At 40.7% G+C, this 25263-nt stretch overlaps 1 protein-coding gene across 1 annotated transcript in view; it reads right to left on the bottom strand.

Annotated features, from left to right (window-relative positions):
• The window catches only part of LOC132825926 (solute carrier family 28 member 3-like), a 152375-nt gene that overhangs the window by 3804 nt on the left and 123308 nt on the right, over positions 1 to 25263 (bottom strand). The window contains exons 12-13 of the mRNA XM_060841569.1: positions 11603 to 11800; positions 6068 to 6149 (exon numbers count right to left, since the gene is read on the bottom strand). Coding sequence (XP_060697552.1) covers positions 6068 to 6149; positions 11603 to 11800 — 280 coding nt within the window. The remainder of the gene's footprint in view (positions 1 to 6067; positions 6150 to 11602; positions 11801 to 25263) is intronic.

Genomic DNA, 25263 nt, shown 5'->3' with positions numbered 1-25263 from the left:
CTTTTAACAATGACATCATTAAAGGCAATCTTCATCTAACATTAAAAATAGGCAATAAAAACAGAAAATCCCTCTTAATCTCTCCCTCATGTTTTGGTAACAGTTGATGGTAATGATTCTACTGTTTTGAAGTATCCTTCCTCTGTATGTATATTTGTTTCTTGTGCATTACCACCACCTTTTTCTTTGCAATTAAATCCCTTTTTATATTTATTTATCCTGCTTTCCACATTATCATATGCCTTCCCTTTCATTCTTTCTTCTTCATTCTTGGTTCCTGGATGCTGTATTTCAGAAGACAGTAACACCCCCTCAGACTAACTCAAATTTGGCCAGTGGTCAGGGACAGGAGGGTGTTGCTGTGTGAGGTAGGGATCTAGGAGATAGGGTTACAGGAGCCTCAGCTCTTGTCCAACAGGTTCAAGAGTTTTGCTCACTGTGTGGATGGGAATGGGGACTGCAGGGAGGATGAGCCAAATGATCATAGCACTGTGGTTCCGGGGGTGGGGGAGAGAAGAGAAATGTTGTTGTAACTGCGGATAATATGGTTTGAGGCATAGATACTGTTCTCTGTGACTAGGATCAAGAGTTCCATAGCTTGCACTGCCTGCCTGGTGCTCAGTTCGGGATATCGCATCTGGGCTGGAGAGGAACTTGGAGTGGGAGGGTGAAGATCCAGTGGTCATGGTCCATGTAGGTACCAACGACATAGATAAAACTCAGGCAGAAGTTCTGCTAAGGGAGTATGAACAACAAGGATTAAAATTAAAAGCAGAACCAAAAAAGTAATAATCTCTGGATTACTACCTGAGCCATGAGCTAATTGTCACAGGGTCAATAAGATTAAGCAGCTAAATGCGTGGTTCAAAGATTGGCATGGGAGAAATGGGTTAGAATTCATGGGACATGAGCACCAGTAGTGGGGAAGAAGGGACCTTTTCCGATGGGATGGTCTTCACCTGAATCTGAGTGCTGGGATCAAAGTCCCAGCAAATCGCACAACTAGGTCTATAGCCAAGGCTTTAAACTAAATAGATGGGGAAAAGCTCAATTGTAGGAGGAATTAGAAAATGCAAATTAAAGGAGGAGGTAAGACTGCAGACCTCAGGAGGGCTTATTAAAATCACCAGTACAGATACAAATAGGAAAGTACGTACAGTAAGGGTTAGCAATCAAACTTCAAGCACACTGGACAAAAGAATGACAATGAGAATAGGGACGGTTAATACAGCACTGAAGGTGTTACAGCTGAGTGCGCACAGTATAAGGAATATGGTTATTGAGCATTGAAATTAGCAGGTTTGATGTGTTAGACATTACAGAGACGTGGCTGCAAGGGGATCTGGATTGGGAGCTGAATATTCAAGGATATATAACCAATCAAAAAGATAGGCAGGTGGGCAGAGGGCATGGGGTTGCCTTATTAATAAGAAATGAACTTAGATCAACACTAAGAAATGAAATACGGTCAGATGGTGTAGGATCTGTATGGGTAGAATTGAGGAACAGCAAAGGTTTAAAAAAAACACTGTTGGAGTTTTGTACAGGCCTCCTAAAAGTAGTCAGAAAGTGGGGCACAAGATACACCAGAAGATAGAAAAGATGTAGGAGAATGTAAGGACTGCAGGTACTGGAGATCAGAGTTGAGAGTGTGGAGTTAGAAAAGCACAGCAGGTTAGGCAGCATCCGAGGAGCAGGACAATTGATGTTTTGGGCATAAGCCCTTCATCAGGAATTATTGATCAAGGCCTTATGCCCCAAAACATCGATTGTCCTGCTCCTTAGATGCTGCCTGACCAGCTGTGCTTTTCCAACATCACACTCTCAACAGAAAAGATGTGTAGGAAAGGCAAAGTTACAGTGATCATGGGGGATTTCAATATGCAGGTGGACTGGGAAAATCAGATTGGTAGTGGATTGCAAGAAATGGAATTTGTGGAATGTCTATGAGATGGCCTTTTGGATCAGCTTGTGGTAGAGCCACTAGGGAACAGACAATATTGAATTTAGTGTTGTGTAATGAGGCAGACTTGATAAGGGAGCTGAAGGTGAAGAAACCCTTAGAAGTAGTGATCATAATTTGAAATAATAAAGGAAGACTGTAAGAGTTTCTTTCGATTATATAAAGGGCAAAAGAGAAGCAAAAGTGAGCATTGAGCCACTGGAAAATGATGCTGATTAGATAGTAGTGGGGAACAAGGAAATGGATGAGGAACGAAATAATTACTTCCCGTCAGTCTTCACAGTGGAAGATATGAGTGATATCCCAAACGTTCAGGAGAGTGAAAGGGCAGAGCTGAGAACGGTGGCCATCATCAAGGAGTAGTTGCTAGAAAAACTGAATGGCCTACAGGTGGATAAATTGCCTGGACCAGATGGATTACACCCCAGAGTTTGAAGAGAGATAGCTGAAGAGATAGTGGATGTGTTACTGGTGATCTTACAGGAACTGCTAGTAGAGGGAGGGTCCCAAAGGACTGGAAAATTGCTAATGTGACATCTCTGTTAAAAAAGGGAGTAAGACAAAAGACAGAAAATTACAAATCAATTAGCTTAACCTCAGTCTTGGCTAAGATCCTGGAACCTATTATGAAGGTTGTGATTTCTGAATACTTGGAACTGTATAGTAAAATAGTACAAAGTCAGCATGGTTTCATCAAGGGAAAGTCATGCCTGAAAAATCTGTTAGAATTCTTTGAGGAAGTAACATGCAGGTTAGACCAAGGACAGCCAATGGATGTTATCTACCTGGACTTCAAGAAGGCCTTTGACAAGGTGCCGCCCAGGAGGCTACTGAGTAAGATAAGGGCCCATGGTGTCAGAAGGAAGGTGCTAGCATGGATAGAAGCTTGGCTGTTTGGGAAAAGTATAGATTAAAGGGTCTTCTCAGGATAGCAGCTGGTGACAAGTGCTGTCTGCAAGGCTCAGTGTTGGGCCCACAACTTCTCAGTTGAGACATTAACAATCTAGACGGAGGAAGTGAGTGTATTCTGGCTAAGTTTACAGATGATACAAAGATAAGTAGAGGGACTGGTAATATTGAGGAGGTGGGGAGACTGCAGAAGGATTTAGACAGGTTAGGAAAGTGGGCAAAGAAGTGGCAGATGAAGTATATGGCAAAGTGTGAGGTAGGAAGAATGGAGGCATGGACTATTTTGTAAATGGGGAGAATATTCAGAAGTCTGAAGTGCAAAGAGATTTGGGAATTCTAGTCCGGATTCTCTCAAGGGAAACTGGAGTCAGTAGTTGGGAATGCAAATGCAATGATGGCATTTATTTTGGGACGAGTTGAATATACAAGCAGGGATGTACTTCTGAGGCTCTATCAGGCTTTGGTCAGATAACAGTTGAAATATTCTGCGCAGTTTTGGGCCCCATATCTCAGAAAGGATGTATTCGCCCTCGATCGTGTTCAGAGGAGGTTCACTACAATGGTCACATGAATGAATAGTACTGCAGCAGTTCTCAGGCAGAGCATTGCTGGTAGCCACAGTCCCTGGTGGCACAAATGGTACTGGATATTTGTCACCCTCTGATTAATTGGCACCTTTCAGTGACAGAATCTCCACACTACTAAAGCTTGACTGTGTCGCAGAGTTGCTGGCCAGATAAAATCATGTCAGGCCTCCGCCACAGAAGTTATGAGGGGCTTTCATCAGTTCTCCAAACAGTGTAGAAAACTGACATTGCTAGCATTAAATCTGGCATGTTCAATTGTAACCACCCAAGAAGGAAAAACCAGTAAAACATATCAATGACAAATATTATGACTATGTTTGATAATGTAGACCCAATATGACTAAAATATTCTTTCCAAAGTATGACTTTTTGTTTGTTTTTTTTACCCTCTGGAGCAGAATTTATATGATAAACTTCTGGTGAAAGATGATCCATGTGATGTTTATGGTGAAGAATTTAAAGACAGTAATGTTCACTCTCTTTTGTTGGAGATAAGAAATAGGAAAGACTTCCATTTGTACAGCACTTTTCAAACTACTGGATGTCTCAAAGCAGTTTACAGTCAATGAGATAGTTAAGAAGTATGCCATTGTTGCATTGTCAGAAATATCTTGCATAATCAGATAAAAACTAGATTATCTGTTTTCATCTGAAATTGACTAAGGGACAAATTAGCCAGGACACCAGGACACTGCTGCTTTTCTTTAAAATGAAGTGAAATAATGTCATCGTTTATATCCACCTGAAAGGGTAAAAGGACCTCAGTTTAACACCTCACCCAAAAGATAGCACCTCTGATAATGTAAACCTCTCTCATTACTGAACTTATTGTCACTCTGGATCTTTGTACTCATGTCCTGAAGTGGAATACGAACTCAAACCTTTGTGACTCTAAGGCAAGAGTACTACCCCTGAATCAAGGCTGATGCTGAAGGTCATTGCCTGGCATGTGTGGTGCACATGTTATTGATCATTTATTAACTAAAGTATGAATTTTATCCCAATGGGGTATGGTTTCTTTATTATCTAAGGGACTATGAGTAGGATTAAATATTGAGCAATCAACAAACATCCTTTCTAACCTGATAATGAGGGAACATTATTAATGATTCAGCAGGAGACTGGCCCAGAACTAAAGAAATCCTATAGTAAAGGCCAAGGGCTAAGATGGTGAGCATCCAACATATACCTCATTTGTTAGGTCTGACTCCAGCCACAGAGAAAGGTGTTCCCTGAACCTTAATGACATAGATTGGCAAGGGCTCCTCTTTGATGCCACACTTAGTAAAATGTTTCATTGGTGTCAAGGTCACTCTCCTTTGACTTCTGGAATACAGTTAAAGCCCATATATGTACCTACATAGTAATAAGGTAAGGTACCAAACCATCCTGGTGGAACACTCAACTGAGTATCAGTGAGCAGGTTATTGATGAGTCACTGTCAGTTGATAGCACCTTCAATCACTACGTTGATGACTGATGATAGACTGATGGGACAGTAATTGATAAATTTAAATTTGTAAACAGGACATACTTGGGCAATTTTCCACATTGTTGAAAATGTGTTGCTGGAAAAGCGCAGCAGGTCAGGCAGCATCCAAGGAGCAGGAGAATCGCGTTTCGGGCATGAGCCCTTCTTCAGGAATGAGGAGAGTGAGGAAGGGCTCATGCCCGAAACGTCGATTCTCCTGCTCCTTGGATGCTGCCTGACCTGCTGCGCTTTTCCAGCAACACATTTTCAGCTCTGATCTCCAGCATCTGCAGTCCTCACTTTCTCCTAGACAATTTTCCACATTGTCAGGTAGATGCCAATGTTGTAGCTTTACTCAAACAGTTTGGCAAGAGAAGCAGCTAGTTCTGGAGCACACATATTCAGCCTTACTTCTAGGAAGTTGTCAGGACCCATGGTATTCCCCACATCCAGCATGCTCAGATATTTATCAGCATTACATGGAATTAATCACAATGGTTATTGCACATGTAGCAGTATGATGCAAGTCTCAGTAAGATACAAAGAATACTTGAATGAGCACAGTGGTGTAACCGAAGTGGAGAAGGAATTTATAATAAGCCACCATTATACCAAGAATGCCCCCATTGCTTTACAATATCATTTTGAAGAAGCTTCAAAATTCTGACCTTAGTTCTACAAACAAGAACACACAAACCATGTTGAAAGCAGCAACAACAGGGGATAGAGTATAAAGAAAGAAAAAAGGTATTTTGGAAAGCATGGGAGTTAGAAACTTGACAACAGAAAGTAGAACTAGTGAAATTCACAATATTGGGAAGCAACGTGGAATAAAGAGGCTTTTAAAAAGTGAAGAAATAGAAAATAGCTTTATAATGATCACGGTGCAAGAATGAATATATTTTCAAACTAGACATTCCCTGTTGGTGTCTTCTTTAAATACATATCTTAAATCACATGTCTGTCACATTTTAAGTTCTGCACTAGGTAAACATGCAATTTACCTCATACTTCAGAATTTGATGTCTGCTCTAAAAATATAGAGTGAAATTGCATAGTTCAAACACTGTGTCTAATTCTATATCCTAACAGCTTTAAAGCACACAACCATTAACACAAATTTTTTACAGAACTTACACAGTTCTCCTATAACAATACCAACAGAACCAAAATTAGCAAATCCACAGAGGGCATATGTAGCAATAGCTTCGGAACGGATCTATGAAAAAGCCAGAGTAAAGAAACTGAATACATGATTATTCAGAAAATAAGTAAACAAAATTCTGATCCAGTACTTGAATTTACTGATACAAAGTTAAATAGATTTGAGTCTGTGAAGCTAAATTAACATTTTGAGAAAAATATTTAAAACTAAAAGAGAGAAGTATAAAATATTGTTGAGTTCATTGATTCATGACTACAAATATTATAAATGCAATCATAAAATGGTCTTCGGTCAGAAGTGGTCATTTAATTGCTCGTGTCTGGGGATTGGCTGTCTCAGCATTTTAGCTTAGTGCCATCCTTTTGCATTTCCTCACAATGTGGCACATTGTTCCTATTTAAATAATTATCAAAGGCCCTTTAGAATGCCAAATGTAACATTGCTCCATCATATTCCAGGCAGCTCATTCCATACCCAAAATACTCCCTGCATGAATTTTTGTTTTTTCACTTCATATGTAGCAATAGCTTCAGAACAATAGAACTATTGTTCTATGTTCTTTAGCAAAGCACTTCAAAACGCTGCCCTTTGATTCTCAATCTATTTACCAGTAGGAACAGTTTCCCTATAATCCCTCTGTCCAGACCCTTTATGTTTTTGACGGTGTTTATCAAATCTCCTCTTGGCTTCTCCTCTCCAAAATAAGCAGTCCCACTTTTCCAATCTTTATTCATGTCTCATTCCTGGAACCATTCCCTTAACTTTTCCTGTACTCTCTCCAATATATTCACATTCTTTCTTTCCTTCTATACAGTGGCAGCCAGAACATGTACATAATACTCCACATGATGTCTAATGTATGTCTTCTATAAGTTTATCATAATGTCCCTACTCTCACACTCTATTATAAAACCTAGAATACTGTATGATTTACAGATAACTCATTAAAGGCCGCCATCTTTAGTAACTTGTGTATATATACACTGGGGTTTCTCTGCTCCAGAAAACCGCTTCAAATAGTATCCTTTACTTTGTACTGTCTCCCTATGTACTTTGAAAGCACATCACCTCACACTTTTCTACAATGAACTTCAGCTGCCATCTATCCACCCACTCCAACAATTTACCTATGTCCTTTATAGAATCTACACTTTCCTTTTTACCATTTACAACTCTCCCAAGTTTAATGTTTTCTTGCATCCAAGATCTAGATTACTTACATATATGCGGAAAAGCAAGGGCTCCAATCTTGACCCCTTGGGAACTCCATTATAAACCTCCTTCCAGCCTGTAAAATGCTCATCAATTGTTACTCTGTTTCCTATACCTCAAACAATTTCATATCCACTTTTCTATGTCCCTTTTTCTCCACGCCAATAAATTTCCTCAAGTCTGCTGTGTGGTACCAAATCATACACCTTTGGAAGTCTGTGTATGGCTTCACAGAAGGCTCCAAAGCACTAAGATGTCACCTAGACAGGGGACAAAACATTTGCAAATCAACTTGCCAGCTTGGCGAGCCTACCCACAACCATGCAAATCCAAGTTTGTCACATCAACAGCACTATCATTCTCAACCCTCTGTCAGCTCCTCAAAAAACTCCAGTAAGTTAGATAGGCATAAATTCCCCTCATTGATTATTCTGAAACAATCTATTTTTCCATGACTATTAATTCTATCCAGAATAATTGTTTCTAGAAACTTCAACATCATCAATGTCAAACATGTTGGTCTGCCATTGCTGGACGAATCTTAGAATATTTTTTGAACAAAGTAATAATGTTTAACATTCTCCAGTCTCCAGCATCACCTCCCCCAAGTCCAAGGAAGATTGAAAGATAATTGCCAGTTTCTTTGCAATTTCTTCGGGTAAAAAATGAGGTCTGCAGATGCTGGAGATCACAGTTGAAAATGTGTTGCTGGTTTAAGCACAGCAGGTCAGGCGGCATCCAAGGAATAGGAAATTCGATGTTTCGGGCATAAGCCCTTCATCAGGAATGAGGAGAGAGTGCCAGGCAGGCTAAGATAAAAGGTAGGGAGGAGGGACTTGGGGGAGGGGCGATGGAGATGTGATAGGTGGAAGGAGGTCAAGGTGAGGGTGATAGGCCGGAGTGAGGTGGGGGCGGAGAGGTTAGGAAGAAGATTGCAGGTTGGGAGGGCGGTAAGAAGATTGCAGGTTGGGAGGGCGGTGCTGACTCACTTCCTTCAGTATCCTTTGCATTTCATTTGGTCTCAGTGCCTTATCCAGCTTATCCAATACTTCCTTCTTATCAATTCTAAACTCTCTCATGACAGAGTTTCCTCCTCTGTCACCATGGGTTGGGCAGCATATGCCTCAGAAGTAAGGATAAATGTAAAGCCATCATTTAAGACCTCAGTCATGCCCCATATCTCTTAATATAAATCCCTCTTTTTGGTCCATAAAGAGTCCTACTGCTCCCTTTTACAATTGATGTGCTGAGACAAGACTTTGGGATTTCCTTTTATGTTAACTGCCAATAGTTTTTCATAATCCCTCTTCATTTCTCACTTCTGAATCTTCTGTACTCAGCATTATTGTCAACTGTATTTCCTATCTGTATTTCATCGTCTGAGCCTGCTCCTGCTCCACCAAATTCACCCCACCTACCTTGATACTGTCCTATCCCCCCGTCCATGAACTCCCCACTTATGTTCAGGACACCACCCACGCCATCCACCTTCTCTATGACTTCCGTTTCCCTGGACCCCAACACCTCATCTTCACCAAGGACATCCAGTCCCTCTACACCCCCATCCACCATGACCAGGGCCTCCAAGCCCTCCGGTTCTTCCTCTCCCGACGTCCCTACCAGTACCCTTCCACTGATGCTTTTATTTGTTTGGCTGAACTGGTCCTCACCCTCAACAATTTCTCCTTCAAATCCTCTCACTTCCTCTGGACAAAAGGGGTAGCCATCGGCACCTGCATGGGGCCCCAGCTATGCCTGTCTCTTCGTCAGCCACATAGTCTTCCAGACTTACACCAGCACCACTCTCCACCTTTCCCTCTACTACATTGATGACTGCATCGGCGCTACCTTGTGCTCCTACAAGGAGATTGAACAGTCTATCAACTTCAACACATACCACCCAACCTTAAATTCACCTGGACCATCTCTGACATCTCTCTCCCCTTCCTGGATCTCTCCAACTCCATCAACAATGACCGACTCAACACTGACATATTTTACAAGCCCACCAACTCCCACAGCTACCTGGATTACACCTCCTCCCACCCTACCTCCTGCAAAATTGCTATCCTGTATTCCTTCGCCTCCATTGCATCTGCTCGCAGGAGGACCCACCTCCGTCCTGAAACCCTAACCCTCCAAACGCAACAAGGACAGATGCCCTATTGGTCCTCACCTTCCACCCCACCTACCTCAGTATAAATCACATTATCCGCTGACATTTCCACCACCTCCAAATGGACCCCATCACCAGGGATATTTTCCTCCTCACCCCTTTCCGCTTTCTGCAAAGACCGTTCCCTCCGCGTCTACCTGGTCAAGTCCACACCGCCCAACAACCCACACTCCCCTGCCACCGCAGAAATTGCAAAAGCTGCGCCCACACCTTCCCCCTCACCTCCGTCCAAGGCCCCAAAGGAACCTTCCACATCCATCAAAGTTTCACCTGCACTTCCACACATGGCATTTATTTCGTTGCTCCCGATGTAGTCTCCTCTTCTTTGGGGAGACCGTACGCCTTCTCGCAGGGCGCTTCAGAGAACATCTTTGGGACACCCACACCAATCAACCCCACTGCCCCGTTGCCGAACATTTCAACTCCTCCTCCCACTCCGCCGAAGACATACAGTTCCTGGGCCTCCTCCACCGCCACTCCCTCATCACCCGACACCTAGAGGAAGAACACCTCATCTTCTGCCTCAGGATGCTTCAACCCCATGGCATCAATGTGGACTTACCATTTTCCTCATTTCCCCTCCCCCACCTTATCCCAGTTCCAACCTTCCTCAGGACCTGTCCCACTTGTCAATCGTCCTTCCCACCTATCCGCTCCACCCTCCTCTCCGACCTATCACCTTCACCCCCACCTCCATCCATCTATTGCACTCTCAGCTACCTTCTCCCCAGCCCCACCTCTCTCCCATTCATCTCTTCACCCCCGAGGCTCCCAACCTCATTCCTGATGAAAGGCTTTTGCCCGAAAGGTCGATTTTCCTGCTTCTCGGATGCTGCCTGACCTGCTTTGCTTTTTTAGCACCACTCTAACCTTGACTGTATTTCCTACATGTCAGCTGTCACTTTTTCCCCTTTAACTCAATTTGTATCTCCTTTGTCATCCAAGGATCTTGAATTTATCTATCTTATCTTTCAGTTTTGAGGAAATATATCTTGACTGTGCCCAACTACTATTCTCTTTGAAGGCAGTCCATTGTTCAGCTAATATTTATAAACCCAAACTTTTATTCCAGTCTCTATGGCCCAAATCTCTTCTCACCTCATTAAGGTCTGCTCTCTGATAGTTGCTTATTCTTACTATGGTTTGACCAATATCATTTCCTACCATCAGGTAGAATATTAATCTCTCCTAAATATTCCTCCACTGTCACTTGGTCTATTTGATCTACTTGACAAGGCCCATCTCATTTGCAAGAACCATGTCCAGCAGTGCATCATTTCATGTTGAACTGGACACATATTGCTGAGGGAAATTCTCCTCAACACAATCTCAGGGCACTTGGCCCTCACTGTCCCTTAGTCAATGTATGAGTAATTATCTTTCACTACTGTAACTATTCAATGATGTTTATGGCTCTCTATAACTGCCTTGCAAATTTGATCCATCAAATCCTTCCTAGCAAATGGTGATGTACATATTACAGCGTGCAACGTAATTTCATTCTTCTTTTTCCTTAATTGTACCCACATTGATTCTATTCTCGGTATGCTCAAAAGCAGCTTATTCATCCTGGACAGTAAGGCTTTCCTTAATCATCTTTTGAGACCAAAAGTCCTCAACTTTTTTTCCTTTCCTCCAGAAATATTGAACACACAGATATGCTCTTCCTTAAGCCAGGTTTCCATTTTCACCACAACATCATAATCCCCGAAAACAATGTCTGCTTGTAACCCCTAATCCTTATTAACTAATATGTACGTGAATGTATGGAGTAAAGTATTGGTCATATTACTGTCACCAATTATACTCGGCATGGCTTGGCAGTAGTTACACACTATCGCACAACTGGAACCCAGCTGCAGTATGGCTAGACTTTCATCCACCGTAATGATGCACCCTGATTCTGGCCTGAATTTTCATCATCGGGTTCATTCCAAATTATTTGTAACTAGTTAATGAACTGACAGTTAATTCAGTTATAAGCCCTTGAACATTTTCTAATTCTGTGCTAGTTAACTCAAACAGGTCTTGTGTAATCATTCTTTTGAATAGTTAATTAAAATATGTATGATGCTATTTGAATAAATATAATATCACAGAAATAATCATGTTTACTTACTGATAAATATTGCTTCAAACCATCAACATACTCAAGGTTGCCATCAATTCTTTTGGCAATCAGGCCAGATAACCTCTCGTAAGCTACAAATTCATTGAAGAAAGTTTTCACTCCGAGGAGCTCGCCAACCATAAAGCTGTCATTCCAGTCTACTCCCATCAGGAAAGCAAGTGGCATGAAGACATAGGAACAAATTAGCTGAAAGAAATATCACATGACATTGAATTAAAAACTCTAGTCCATTCTCACAAATGTTCAGATGATGCAACGTTCCATACTTATGCTTTTGATCTCTTTCTTTTTCTTAAATGAGGATTTCCTGCACGATGGTTGACAGGGCCCTTGACAACGTTCATTCTATTTCACATCAGTGCTCAAAATACGCAGGACTGCTGATGAATCAATCTTTGAATGTCCCCTTACTGCTGCAGCCAGGATGGCGGCTTGTGTAGTGAGTAGGTGGGTGTTGCTTTTTGTTCAGGCCAGTTATGCAGAGGAGGCAATCAGGGATATGGAAGCTACAAGGAGTCAACAGATTTTTGGGTATTTGCAAGGAAGATGAAGGAAGAAAGGGAGGAAGGAGGATGTACAAGGGAGCGAAAGGGTTAGAGAAAGACAGGGAGACTGCGAGGGTTGGGTAAGGTTGAAAACAGAAAGACTTCAAGGGAGGAGGAGAGCATGGAGGTAGTAAGGGAGATGGGAAAAACAGAGGCTACAAGGGAAGTTTGCAGGAGAGAGGGGGAGGATGCAAAGAAACAACAGCAGTTCCAGAACTGGCAATAAAGGAATACACACCCTAACTAGAATTTGAATTCATTGCGGTAATTAATTATTTGTAAATGAATGCAGAATCTCTGGCTTAAGGTTTGCAAATGTTCAGGTGCTATATGAAGAAAATGCAGTGAACATTTGCAGTTAGCACTCGGTCAACTGTTAAATTTAATGTGAGATTGAGATCAAAGATGCATAAAAAGGATAGTAACTGCATGGTTGAAAATATTCCAGCATTGCAAATATGCAATAGAAACATATTAACCATAACTCTAGGGTGATGGCTTCTTTATGCTTAGAAGTGTGTGTCAGTTGTTTTGCAAAACAGATGTTGCTAACTTATGCCTGTCGTCTTTGTACCAGTTTAAATGCAATGGTGCCCTGGAAATCAGTGCATTTCTTGTGTGTTGCAGCCTAAATTGAACGGACAGTTGATAATTATTGAGGATATTAATGAATTTTACTAATGCCACTTTTGTGTGAGTCCACGCAAAAGCGTGTGACTTCATACATCAACACAAACACTGGACAACATCATTAAAAATGAACAGTTAGTGAGGATGAAAAGGCAGCCTGTGAAAACTAAAACGGTAGGTGCCAAAAATTTTAAAAAAGCTCTTGAGAAAATCTTAAGAGGAGCCCTCGAATGTTGCTTCACAACATTCTGCTCTCAACACTTCCCTTCTCCTCAAAACCATGTTGGGGTTTCCTTAACTTCATCTTACATAATGCAAACCTCCAACGAAGCATCCTCTGATATTTCTGCCAGCTATAGTAAACTATAACCAGCAATCAATCTGTTCCTCGTCTTATGGCATTCTAAAGATGCCATCCTATCTATTTGTCAGTCATCAAAAAACTCCTCCATGGAGGGGATAGAACACCTGATCTTTCAGTTCCTCCCTTAACCAAGTCAAAACATAAAGACTGCTTTCAAGTGACAACTATGTACTATTACACCTTTCAATTAGTATGCTCTGCTAGCTGCTTCAGTGTAGTCTCCTCTATACAGAAGAGACCAAAATAGGCTGGCTGTCTACTTAGATGAACCATTCAGACGGCAAGCATGACCCAGAGTTTCAGTTGCAATTATCTGGAATAATACTTCCCTATTTTGCTCCCACTCTGTTATTTCTGATCTTGTTCATAGAGTCATAATCATTCAGCACAGAAACATGGTTTTGTCAAGGGCAGGTCATGTCTCACAAACCTCATTGAGTTTTTTGAGAAGGTGACCAAGCATATAGATGAGGGTAGGGCAGGTGATGTGGTATACATGGACTTCAGTAAAGCCTTTGATAAGATTCCACATGGTAGGCTGTTGGAGAAAATGCAGAGGCATGGGATTGAGAGTGATTTAGCAGTTTGGATTAGAAACTGGCTTTCTGAAAGAAGGCAGTGAGTGGTGGTTGATGGAAAATATTCAGCCTGGTGTCCGGTTACTGGTGGTGTGCCACAAGGATCTGTTTTGGGACCACTACTGTTTGTCATTTTTATAAATGCCTTAGACGCAGGCATAGGTGGATGGATTAGTAAATTTGCAGATGACACTAAAGTCGGTGGAGTAGTGGACAGTTTGGAAGAATGTTACAGGTTGCAGGCAGACTTGGATAAAATGCAGAATTGGGCAGAGAGGTGGCAAATGGAGTTCAATGCAGCTAAATGTGAGGTGATGCACTTTGGGAAGAATAACAGGAAGGCAGAGTACTGGGTCAATGGAAAATTCTTGGTAGTGTGAATGTGCAGAGGGATCTTAGAGTTCATGTACATAAATCCCTGAAAGTTGCCACCCAAGTTGATAGTGCTGAGAGCCGCAATATCATGCTGCAACTATACAAAACGCAGCCACATTTGGAATATTGTGTACGGTTCTGGTCGCCATATTTCGCAAAGGATGTGGAAGCGTTGGAAAAGATGTAGAGGAGATTTACCAGAATGTTGCCTGGTCCGGAGGGAAGATCTTATGAGAGATTTGGGTCTGTTCTCATTGGAAAGAAGAGGGGATTTGATAGAGACATACAAGATAATCAGAGGATTAGATAGGGTAGACAGTGAAAGACTTTTTCCTAGGATCATGGTATTAGCTTGTACGAGGGGACATAACTACAAATTGAGGGGTGATAGATTTAAGACAGATATCAGAGGCAGGTTCTTTACTCAGAGAGTGGTAAGGGCGTAGATTGCCCTACCTGCCAATGTAGTTAACTCAGTCATATTACGAAGATTTAATCAATCCTTGGATAAGCAGATGGATGATGATGGGCTAGTGTAGGGGGACTGAGAATAGTACACAAGTCGGCGCAACATCAAGGGCTGAAGGGCCTGTTCTGCACTGTAAAGTTCTAGAAACAGACTCTTTAACAGTGTTCTAACACTTCATATTTCCACTGAACATATTCTATTAACAGTGAATATGAATGTTAGAACATAACAGAATGGGCAGAAGTTTTGTTTTGTTTGTTTGGACTGGTTTGATTTGATCTCTTTTTTGCATAAATGCTTTACTTGGCATTTGGATGGCTGTTATCCTGCCATTTACACCTTCTCTAGATACAATTTCATTTACTTACTTGTTCCATTACCACTTTGTACCATGAAACCTTTTGCCATTTAATCTCACTTGCCCTTCACCCTGACTTATTGGAGACCTTCCATTTTGTATTGCTGAAAATACAGTCTTGTTGCTAAAGCTTTTTGTCTTGTACTCATTGGGCCCTTGAAGACAGAAACAGGGGAATATATTACGGGGAACAAAGAAATGGCAGAAGAATTGAATTGGGACTTCAGATCTGTGTTCACTGGGGAAGACACAAGCAATCTCCCTGAGGTAACAGTGGCTGAAGGACCTGAACTGAAGGGAATTTATATTTGCCAGGAATTGGTGTTGGAGAGACTGTTAGATGTGAAGGTTGATAAGTCCCTGGGGCCTGATGGTCTACATTCCAGGAGGTGGCTCGAGAAATCGTGGATGCGTGGTGATTATTTTCCAGAGTTCGATAGATTCGGGATCAGTTACTGCGGATTGGAGGGTGGCTAATGTTGTATCACTTTTTAAGAAAGGTGGGAGAGAGAAAACAGGCAATTATAGACGAGTTAGTCTGACCTAAGTGGTGGGAAAGATGCTGGAGTCTATTATAAAGGATGAAATTATGACACATCTGGATAGTAGTAACAGGATAGGTCAGAGTCAGCATGGATTTATGAAGGGGAAATCATGCTTGACTAATCTTCTGGAATTTTTTGAGGATGTAACTCTGAACATGGATGAGGGAGATCCAGTAGATGTAGTATATCTGGACTTTCAGAAAGCTATTGATAAAGTCCCACATAGGAGGTTAGTGAGCAAAATTAGGGCACATGGTATTGGGGGCAAAGTACTAACTTGGATTGAAAGTTGGTTGGCTGATAGGAAAAAAAGAATAGTGATAAACGGCTCCATTTCAGAATGGCAGGCAGTGACCAGTGGGGCACCGCAGAGATCACTACAGGGACCGCAGCTTTTTGCAATATATGTTAATGATATAGAATATGGTATTAGTAATAATATTAGCAAATTTGCTGATGATACTAAGCTGGGTGGCAGGGTGAAATGTGACGAGGATATTGGGAGATTACAGGATGACCTGGACAAGTTAGGTGAGTGGTCAGATGCATGGCAAATGCGGTTTAATGTGGATAAATGTATGGTTATCCACTTTGGGGCAAGAACAGGAAGGCAGATTACTACCTAAATGGAATCAATTTAGGTAAAGGGGCAGTTCAGAGAGATCTGGGTGTTCTTGTACACCAGTCAATGAAGGTAAGCATGCAGGTACAGCAGGTAGTGAAGAAGGCTAATAGCATGCTGGCCTTCATAACAAGAGGGATTGAGTATAGAAGCAAAGAGGTTCTTCTGCAGCTGTACAGGGCCCTGGTGAGACCACACCTGAAGTACTGTGTGCAGTTCTGGTCTCCAAATTTGAGGAAAGACATTCTGGCAATTGAGGGAGTGCAGCGTAGGTTCATGAGGTCAATTCCTGGAATGGCGGGATTACCTTACACTGAAAGACTGGAGCGTCTGGGCTTGTATACCCTGGAGTTTAGAAGACTGAGAGGAGATCTGATTGAGACATATAAGATTATTAAAGGATTGGACATTCTAGAGGCAGGAAACATGTTTCTGCTGATGGGTGAGTGCCGAACCAGAGGACACAGCTTAAAAATATGGGGTAGACCATTTAGGACAGAGATGAGGAGAAACTTCTTCACCCAGAGAATGGTGGCCGTGTGGAATGCTCTGACCCAGAGGGCAGTGGAGGCCCAGTCTCTGGATTCATTTAAGAAAGAGTTGGATAGAGCTCTCAAGGATTGTGGAATCAAGGGTTATAGAGATAAGGCAGGAACAGGATACTGATTAAGGATGATCAGCCATGATCATATTGAATGGTGGTGCAGGCTCGAAGGGCAGAATGGCCTACTCCTGCACCTATTGTCTATTGACAAACACAAAAATTTCAATAATCATATTTCACTTTATTAGAGGACTAAAGGTTGTTTATTGACGTATTAATATTGCATGAACTAGGAACAAGTCTGATAATTGGGACTAAATTAGAAACCCATAAAGGGCCACTAAAAATTTGATTCAGGTAAAAACTAGAATATAAGAATAAAGTAGCCAGAAAAAGAAAAACAGTCTAAATAAAGGAAGAGATAAAGTTATTGTTGATTTATTAGAAGCAAAGATAGGTAAATTTAATACAGGCAATGAAGAAATTATTGAGGCATTCATAGAATCATATAGCACTGAACAGCCCTTTAAATCTGCACTAGTCCCACCTTCTAGCACTAGGCTCATAGCCCTGAATGCTCATCCATGTATTTATTTTTTAAATAAGTGAGGCTACCTATATTGACAACTCTGTTAGGCAGTGCATTCCAGATCACCGCCAACCTAAGGTGAAATAAATTTTCCTCAAATTTCCTGTTAACCTCTTGCCTTTCACCTTAAAACTATGCTCTCTTGTTATTAGCCGTTTCACTAAAAGGAACACCTACTTGCTATTCACCCTCATAATCTTATATAATTCAATCAGATTGCCCCTCGATCTTCTCTTCCCCAAAGAAAACAACCAGAACTTAGCAGCTTCTCTTTATAGCTAAAGTGTTGCAACCCAGGCAACATCCTAATGAATGTCCTCTGCTCGCACTCCAATGTAATCACATCCTTTCTTTAATGTGGAACAGAACTGTGCACAGTACTCCAGCTGTGGCTTAACCAAAGCCCAATAAAGCTCCAACATAGCCTCCCTACTCTTATAATCTATGCCTTGACCAAACCAATATAGATGAGTATCCCATATGCTTTCTTAATTACATTATTAACTTACCCTGTCACCTTCAAGTACTTGTAAACAAAGGTTTCCTATTGTTCTGTCATTCATTGAGTACCCCTTTATCTTGTTACTTCATCCAACGTGCATCACCTTACTAATCAGGGTTAAATTCCATATGCCTCTGAAATGCCATCTAACTAATCCATTTATGTCCTTCAGTAATCTAAGAACTTCTTCCTCACTGACACCAGCCAATCTTTGTGTCATCCACAAACTTACTTATCATTCTGAACCTCAACACTCTTGTCTGCATTGTTTACATATATATTAAATGAATAATTAGAGTCTCAGCACTTATTGCTGTGGTGCATAAGTTACCCTAAATCTTATGTACATTTATCTAAATTACTAGTCTCCTAGGTGGGACCTTGTCAAAGAGTTTATTGAAATCCAAATAAACTGCATCAAACTGCACTACCTGCTTCTTCACACTTGGTCACCTGTTCGAAAAATGCAATCAGATTTGCTGGATATGACCTCTATCTGACAAAGCCATGCTGACAATCCCTGATCAAACCTTGCCTTTCCAAGTGGAGATTAATTCTGCCCTTCAGAATTTTCTCCAACAGCTTCCCTACCACAGACCTGAGACTCACTGGGTGTAATTCCTTAGTTTATCTTTACCATCTTTCTTGAAAAGTGGAACCATATTAGCTGTCTTCCAGCCCTCTAGCACCATTCCTGTGACCAAAAAGTAATTAAAAATTTGAGTCATGGCCCCTAAGGCTTCCTCCCTAAGTCCCACAGCAGACTAGGATACAACTTATCTGGACCTGAAAAGGTGTCCATTGTTAAGCCCGCCAAAATCTCCAATACCTCCTCATTCCCCATATCAATCTGCTCAAGAACAACAGATATTTAGCGTATTATTTTATAATGGAACTCATTCCCCAAAATAAGCAACATTGAAGGAGGTAAAAACAAGAAGGAAAATAAGGAAGTTAAAATCAAATTGAGTATTGTTGAACAGAACACAGATTTTGTCAGGGCAATGTCTCTACCATTCACAGTGTACTTGGCAACCAATCAGTTACTCCTTTCATGCAGTATAAATATTGATATTTCCTCTTGAATTGGTAATTAGATTAGATTAGATTCCCTACAGTGTGGAAACAGGCCCAACAAGTCCACACCGGCCCTCCAAAGAGCAACCCACCCAGACCCATTCCCCTACACCTAACATTGCGGGCAATTTAGCATGGCCAATTCACCATACCTGCACATCTTTGGATTCTGGAAGGAAACCGGAGCACCCGGAGGAAACCCACGCAGACACAGGGAGAATGTGCAAACTCCACACAGACAGTTGCCCAAGGTGGGAATTGAACCCGGATGCTGTGAGGCAGTAGTGCTAACCACTGAGCTACCCTGCCGCCCATAATCTTGTGAAATGACAGCAAAATGAAAACCTTTGACAATTTTTTTTAGCAATACTCAATGTCTGTATTCACAAACTAATATTACTATCAAAAAAGAAAAGTATTGGAGAAACTCAAAGCATATTGAGTTTCACAAAGACAAAAGAGTGCATGTTCATTTAAGACAGAAAGTATTTTCTGAATTTTAAAGTAAATTTAAAGTACAACCACAGCTCTCAGAACAGACCAACTAAGAGACAGTTTGTTCCAAAATAGATACATGCAGCAAATGGCTGTTAAATGGATACGTGAGTTTTGGTTGCTGTTTTGACAACAGTTCACATCTAACCAATTCATTTATATTATGCCCAGGATACTAAAACCCAATTGAGTTTGAATTTATGGTGTTGACAACATTGGACCCATGACAGGGAACGATGTTAGGGGTATAAAAACATGGGCATTTTGAAAATTGGTCAGAGCAACTGCCATTAAGTTGGAGAGCTAACTAACCATCAAACTGGAGAGCATACATCATCTAAAAGAAACTCTCAAAAACAAATCTCCCACAAGGTACTATCAACCAAAAGGTATCTTTCCCTGTTAAAAAAATACTTGCAGTATAAAGAAAGAAGACGACCTAGGAGAAGACAAGAGTTGGGAACAAGAGGAAGGAACGGTGAAGGAAGAGAAGAAGACCTTCTGTGTGGACTTTAAAAGATTAAGTGCTAATTTACCATTATTATTAATTGTCTTATTGGTTTTTGTTTAGTGTTCACTGTTAGAGTTATGAAAATAAATTGTCAGTTTTCTTTAAACAATGGAAATAAGGATCTCTCAGTCCCTCATTCACACTTTTAACAGATTACAAGGTGAGGAGAGCTTTTCTGGGTGTTTAGTTTTAATTAGCAGAGGGGTTCATCCTCCGCATCATAGCAATATAATCCAATAAATTGCTGGGATCTGATGACTACACACTAAAGTATTAAAAGAGATAGCTGCAGAGATAGTGGATGCACACTCGGCTATGATCTTCTTAGAATTGAGAATCAATTCCATCAGATTAGAAGTGGGCAAGTGTTACACCAACTTTTCAAAAGAGAAAACTGGGAATCACAGGCCAGTTAGTCTAACATGATCAACATAAACAATGAATGTAGAAAAACATAAGAATCATTACAACAAGTCAATATGGTTTTACTAAAAAGAAATCCTGTTTGACAAATTTGTTGGAGGTTTAGAGGATGCAAATAATAAGGCAAACGGAAAAAAAAAATGTATTATGCCTGAATTTCCAAAAAGCATTCAATAAGGTGCTGTACAAAAAGATAGTAGGTAACATAAGAATTCATGGAATTGACATAATATATTAGCAAGGACAGAAGATTGGATAATGGACAGAAAGCGGACAGTGGGCATAAATGGTGATTGTATAACTTGGCAGGAATGAATAGTGGAGTGCCACATGCAGGGACCTCAGCTATTTCTAACCTCTGCAAATTGGATTTAGATAGAGAAATAGGATTAATGAGTTTAGCTTTGCCAATTATACAAAGTTGGGTGGAAAAGAAAGCAGTGGGGTGAGAGGCTGCAAACAGGTATAACCAGGTAAAGTGAGTGGGATGGTAGATAGATTTATAATGTGGAGAATTGTTAAAGTTATTCACTTTTGTCAGAAAAATAAATATGCAGAATTTCATAAAAGTGCAAGACTTGTAATCAATAATGTCCAAAGAGATTTAAGTGTGATCATTCAGCGAACACAGATAGTTAGCATACAGACACAGCAAGCAGGTAGGAAGCAAATGGCATGTTGGCTTTTATTGCAAGCAGACTTTGCAAACACAGCACTTTGTTACAACTGTACAAGGTTTAGCAGAGACCACATTGTGTGCGGCACGATGGCACAGTGGTTAACACTGCTGCCTCACAGCGTCAGAGACCTGGGTTCAATTCCCACCTCAGGCGACTGTGTGGAGTTTGCACATTCTCCCTGTGTCTGCGTGGGTTTCATCGGGTGCTCTGGTTTCCTCCCACAGTCCAAAAATATGCAGGTTAGGTGTATTGGCCATGCTAAATTGCCCCTAGTGTTAGATGAAGGGGTAAATGTAGGGGAATGGGTCTGGGTGGGTTGCGGATCGGTGTGGACTTGTTGGGCTGAAGGGCCTGTTTCCACACTGTAAGTAATGTAATATAATATAGTTTATGGTAGTTGCCTTTTCAAGACTGGGGAGGATACATTTTAAGGTGAGACGAAAGAAATTTTAAAAAAGGTATAAAGGGCAATTTTTTTACACAGAGGTAGTTATGTGTGGAATGAACTTTCTGAGGAATGGTGGATATGGGTACAATTACAACGCTTCAAAGACAATTGGATAACTCCAACAGGCATATTTAAAATCACAACCTTTTGGAACATGTTCCTTTGTCAGGTGAAGTGGAAAGAGACACACAGGCTCAGAATATACAGAGAGATAATAGCAAGTTTAGATTATGTAAATCAACATGCTACTGATTATGTGCTGCTGTTGATTGGCAGCAGCGACTAGTCAAGTGACATTACTACTGCATCCCTGTCCAAGTCAGGTTGATGAGTAGTTCACATTCACATTGCTAAATCGTCTTTTTTAAAAGGTTTAGAAATTCTTACTGATTTTTATATTCATTGCTGTTTTTTTTTCTCATAATATATTTTTCCCTTGTTATCACTTTTCTGCTATTCTAATATTCTGTCCAATCTTCAGACCTGTTACCCCCACCTTTGTGTATTTTTTTTTGTTTAGTATTATCTTTAATTATTCTATTGTGTTCTCTGAAATATTTCCTTAAATGTCCACTACTGCATCTCTATTATCCAACTCTTAATCTAATGATATTTTTATTCACTCATGGGATGTGGACATCACTGGCTGGCCAGCATTTATTGCTCATAGTTGACCTTAAGGAGGTGGTGATGAGCTGCCTTCCTGAACCTTTGTACTGTAGGTAGACCACAATGCTCTTCAGCAGAGAGTTCTTAGATTTTAATCTCGCAATTCATTTTTATGCTCTCATAATTGATCTTAGTTAGCTGCACACCAAGAAAAAGATCATAACAGACATCAGGAAGTCTAAGAGTTCCAAAGCCAACTTCTGGGGTACTGGATTACAAACCTTCCTCCATCACCAAAAATATCTATTGACCTTTTTTTGGTTTCCTATCACATGGTCAATTTTTATTCCACTTCTATTTTATGGGCTATAATTTTTCTCATAAGTATGTTGTGTGATACTATATTTATCACCTTCTGAAATTTCATGTAACAGCTATTACAGCAGTACTATCAAAATTTCCAGTCTATGAAAACAAAAGGAAGAATTATATAAAATACAGAGGTGACAATGCCCATTGAATTAGCATTAACAATTTATGTGGTGCAAAACACACCTTTGGGAGTACTGTATTTGGTTTTAAAAAGAACAGTAAACTAACCCAAGAGGACAAGGATCATCCAATGTCTCACGGCCATTGTCAAAGGAGTTCAGATAATGCCAGTTCCAAGACTGCCTCGACTATAATGAAGGGTATATCAGATTCCAGGGGTTTGATTGTGATAAGCGTTTGGTACACTTGCCTTTATTGATCAGTGCACTGAGTATAGGAGTTGGGACACCATGTTGCACCTGTACAGGACATTGATTAGCCACTTTTGGAATACTGCATTCAATTCTCGTCCTGCTATAGGAAAGATATTGTGAAAAGGTTCAGAGAAGATTTACTAGGATATTGCCACAGTTAAGGGTTTGAGCAAAAGGGAGAGGCTGAATGGGCTTGGGCTATTTTCCCTGGAGTACCAGAGGCTGAGCTGTCACTTTGGACATGTTTATTAAATCATGACGGGCATGGATACGGTGAATAAATCCCAGGGTATGGGAGTCCAAAACTAGGGGACATAAATTTACGGGAAAGATTTGAAAGTGCCAACTGGACAACATTGTCACACAGAGGTGGTGTGGATGGGTACATGAATAGAAAGGGTTTAGAGGATACAGTTTAGTGCAGTACAACTCGATGACTCTATAATCGATTGGCGCAGAGGAAATAACATATCCCTAAAAACATGATATATAGACCAGTTATCAATTACAAAAGCCTTTTGCCTGCCAACATTTATGTGATTGGTCCTTAGACAACTGAACAACTTGGGGCTGGAAACAAGTTACAGAGAAATGGTTCTGATCTCTATTAGCACAGCCTTCTCTCTGTTCTCTGCAGTTAAAGCCCATTATAAACTTGAAGAAAATAAGTTTAATTTTTCCTTCAGCAATTGTTCTAAGCTGTGACTTTTAATTAATCATTCAGACACCTTTTTTATAAGTGAATTAGCCACCATGTGTCTTTTGCAAATCAGTGGAAGCATCTGAATAAAAGCAACTATCAGGCAACATTCCAACCTGCATAAGAATCAACTCAGCAACTCAGGAATAGGAACCACTGAACTTCCTCTCAGTTTTCAATTGTCCATAACCTATCTTTCCCTATCTGTTCATTTGTCTGTGTGTGTGAGATGGGGTTTAAGGGCATTATAGTTTTAATTTGTAATGCTATGTGCTGACGCTTCATAACTGATTACCTGTAAATAGAGTCTAATTACTTGCAATAAATAGTCATTCTTGTTAAGTGCAGAAACCTAATATATGATATAACAATGTGCCAGACTCAGACAGTACTCAGGCCACAAGGTACTGGGGGAAATATTCAGGAGCTAGGCCAACTCCAAGTGGGACTAAGAAAGTTACAGAAGCCAATCCATGCTGGAAAAGCTGCACAGGGGCCAAGAGGCAGATTCCACCCAGCGCTAGTAGATCCACAGCTACACAGGAACAAAGAATACAGTAGAACCAGGGCAGCGAGAAATACAATCAGAGGGCGGTTCTCATCAGGCAGTCCCAGACAGCAGTATTCATTGAGCAGTCCTCACAAGGCAGATGGAATACAGACCAAAAGGACAGGAGAAAAACTTGGGAAGAAGTCCCTTGCACCTTGGCTTGAAAGCAGGATCTTGCCCCTCCCACTTTATCGAGGACAAAACATTCCTTACCGACAGTTCTTTTCCTTCGGTATCAGTGAACCATCCCCAGTTGTCATAGTTCTTTATCTAATTAAAGAATGTATCATATCTAAATTGCTGCTTCTTAAACTCAATAAGCAATCATAAAATTACTTACAAATCACCAATTACCAATACTAGATAACTGTAATCACGAACCTTGAAATCAGTGCAATTTCATCTTGACTTTTCTTAATTATACCACCGATGACTACTAAATATCCTGATTCTAGAAGCTTCCCCACCACTGAAATTAAACTAACTCTTCAGCAACTGGTGGCCTACCATCATTATGTTTTTTTGAGCAAGGACATGGGAACTGCAATTCTGTTCTAGAACCTGTCCTGTGTTTAGGCAAAATTGAGATTACAGCCAGAACTCTTGCAATCTCCATTCTCACTTTCTTTAATAATTTGGTTGCATCTCATCCAGTCCTAGTGCTTTAACTTTAAGTAGCAATAGTCTAATACTTCCTCCTCATCACCCTGAACTCTTCGAGTGATAGTTTCCTCCTCAGTCACCAAGGCCACAATAGTATTTGCCTCTTTGGTAAAGTCAGATACATAAAATTCATTCAATATCTCAGCTATGCTCCATGTTTCCAAAGTATAAATCCCATTTTTGATCCCTAATCAATCACACTCCACCCTTTAACATTCTTCTACTTATATGCCTGTAGGAGATATTATATTAGCTGCCAGTCTTTTTCATAATTGCTCTTCGCTTCTCGATTATGTTTTCTCACCTCCCCTTTAAATCTTCTATATTCCTATTGATTCTCAATTATATTTTCTATCTGACATAATATCACCTATCTTCTTTATCTTACATTTAATCTTTGTCATCCTGGGAGATTGCCTTTGACTGTACCTGACCTTCTCCTCACTTAAGGAAGCCAACCATTCATTCCAGTGTACCTTGCCCAGCTTCATTCTTGCCCCAGTAAAGTTGGCTTTCTGCCAATTCACTTTTCTTATTCTTACATGAGGGTAAGAGAGAATGAGTGAGAGAGTGAGAGAGAAAGAGAGAACATATGTGAGGGAGTCAGTAAATAAACGAGCAAGCAA

Source organism: Hemiscyllium ocellatum, chromosome 2 (assembly GCF_020745735.1).
Source record: "Hemiscyllium ocellatum isolate sHemOce1 chromosome 2, sHemOce1.pat.X.cur, whole genome shotgun sequence".
Lineage (NCBI taxonomy): Eukaryota > Metazoa > Chordata > Chondrichthyes > Orectolobiformes > Hemiscylliidae > Hemiscyllium > Hemiscyllium ocellatum.
The sequence above is the reverse complement of the archived record's forward strand: the minus strand, read 5'-3'. Positions and strand labels throughout refer to the sequence as shown.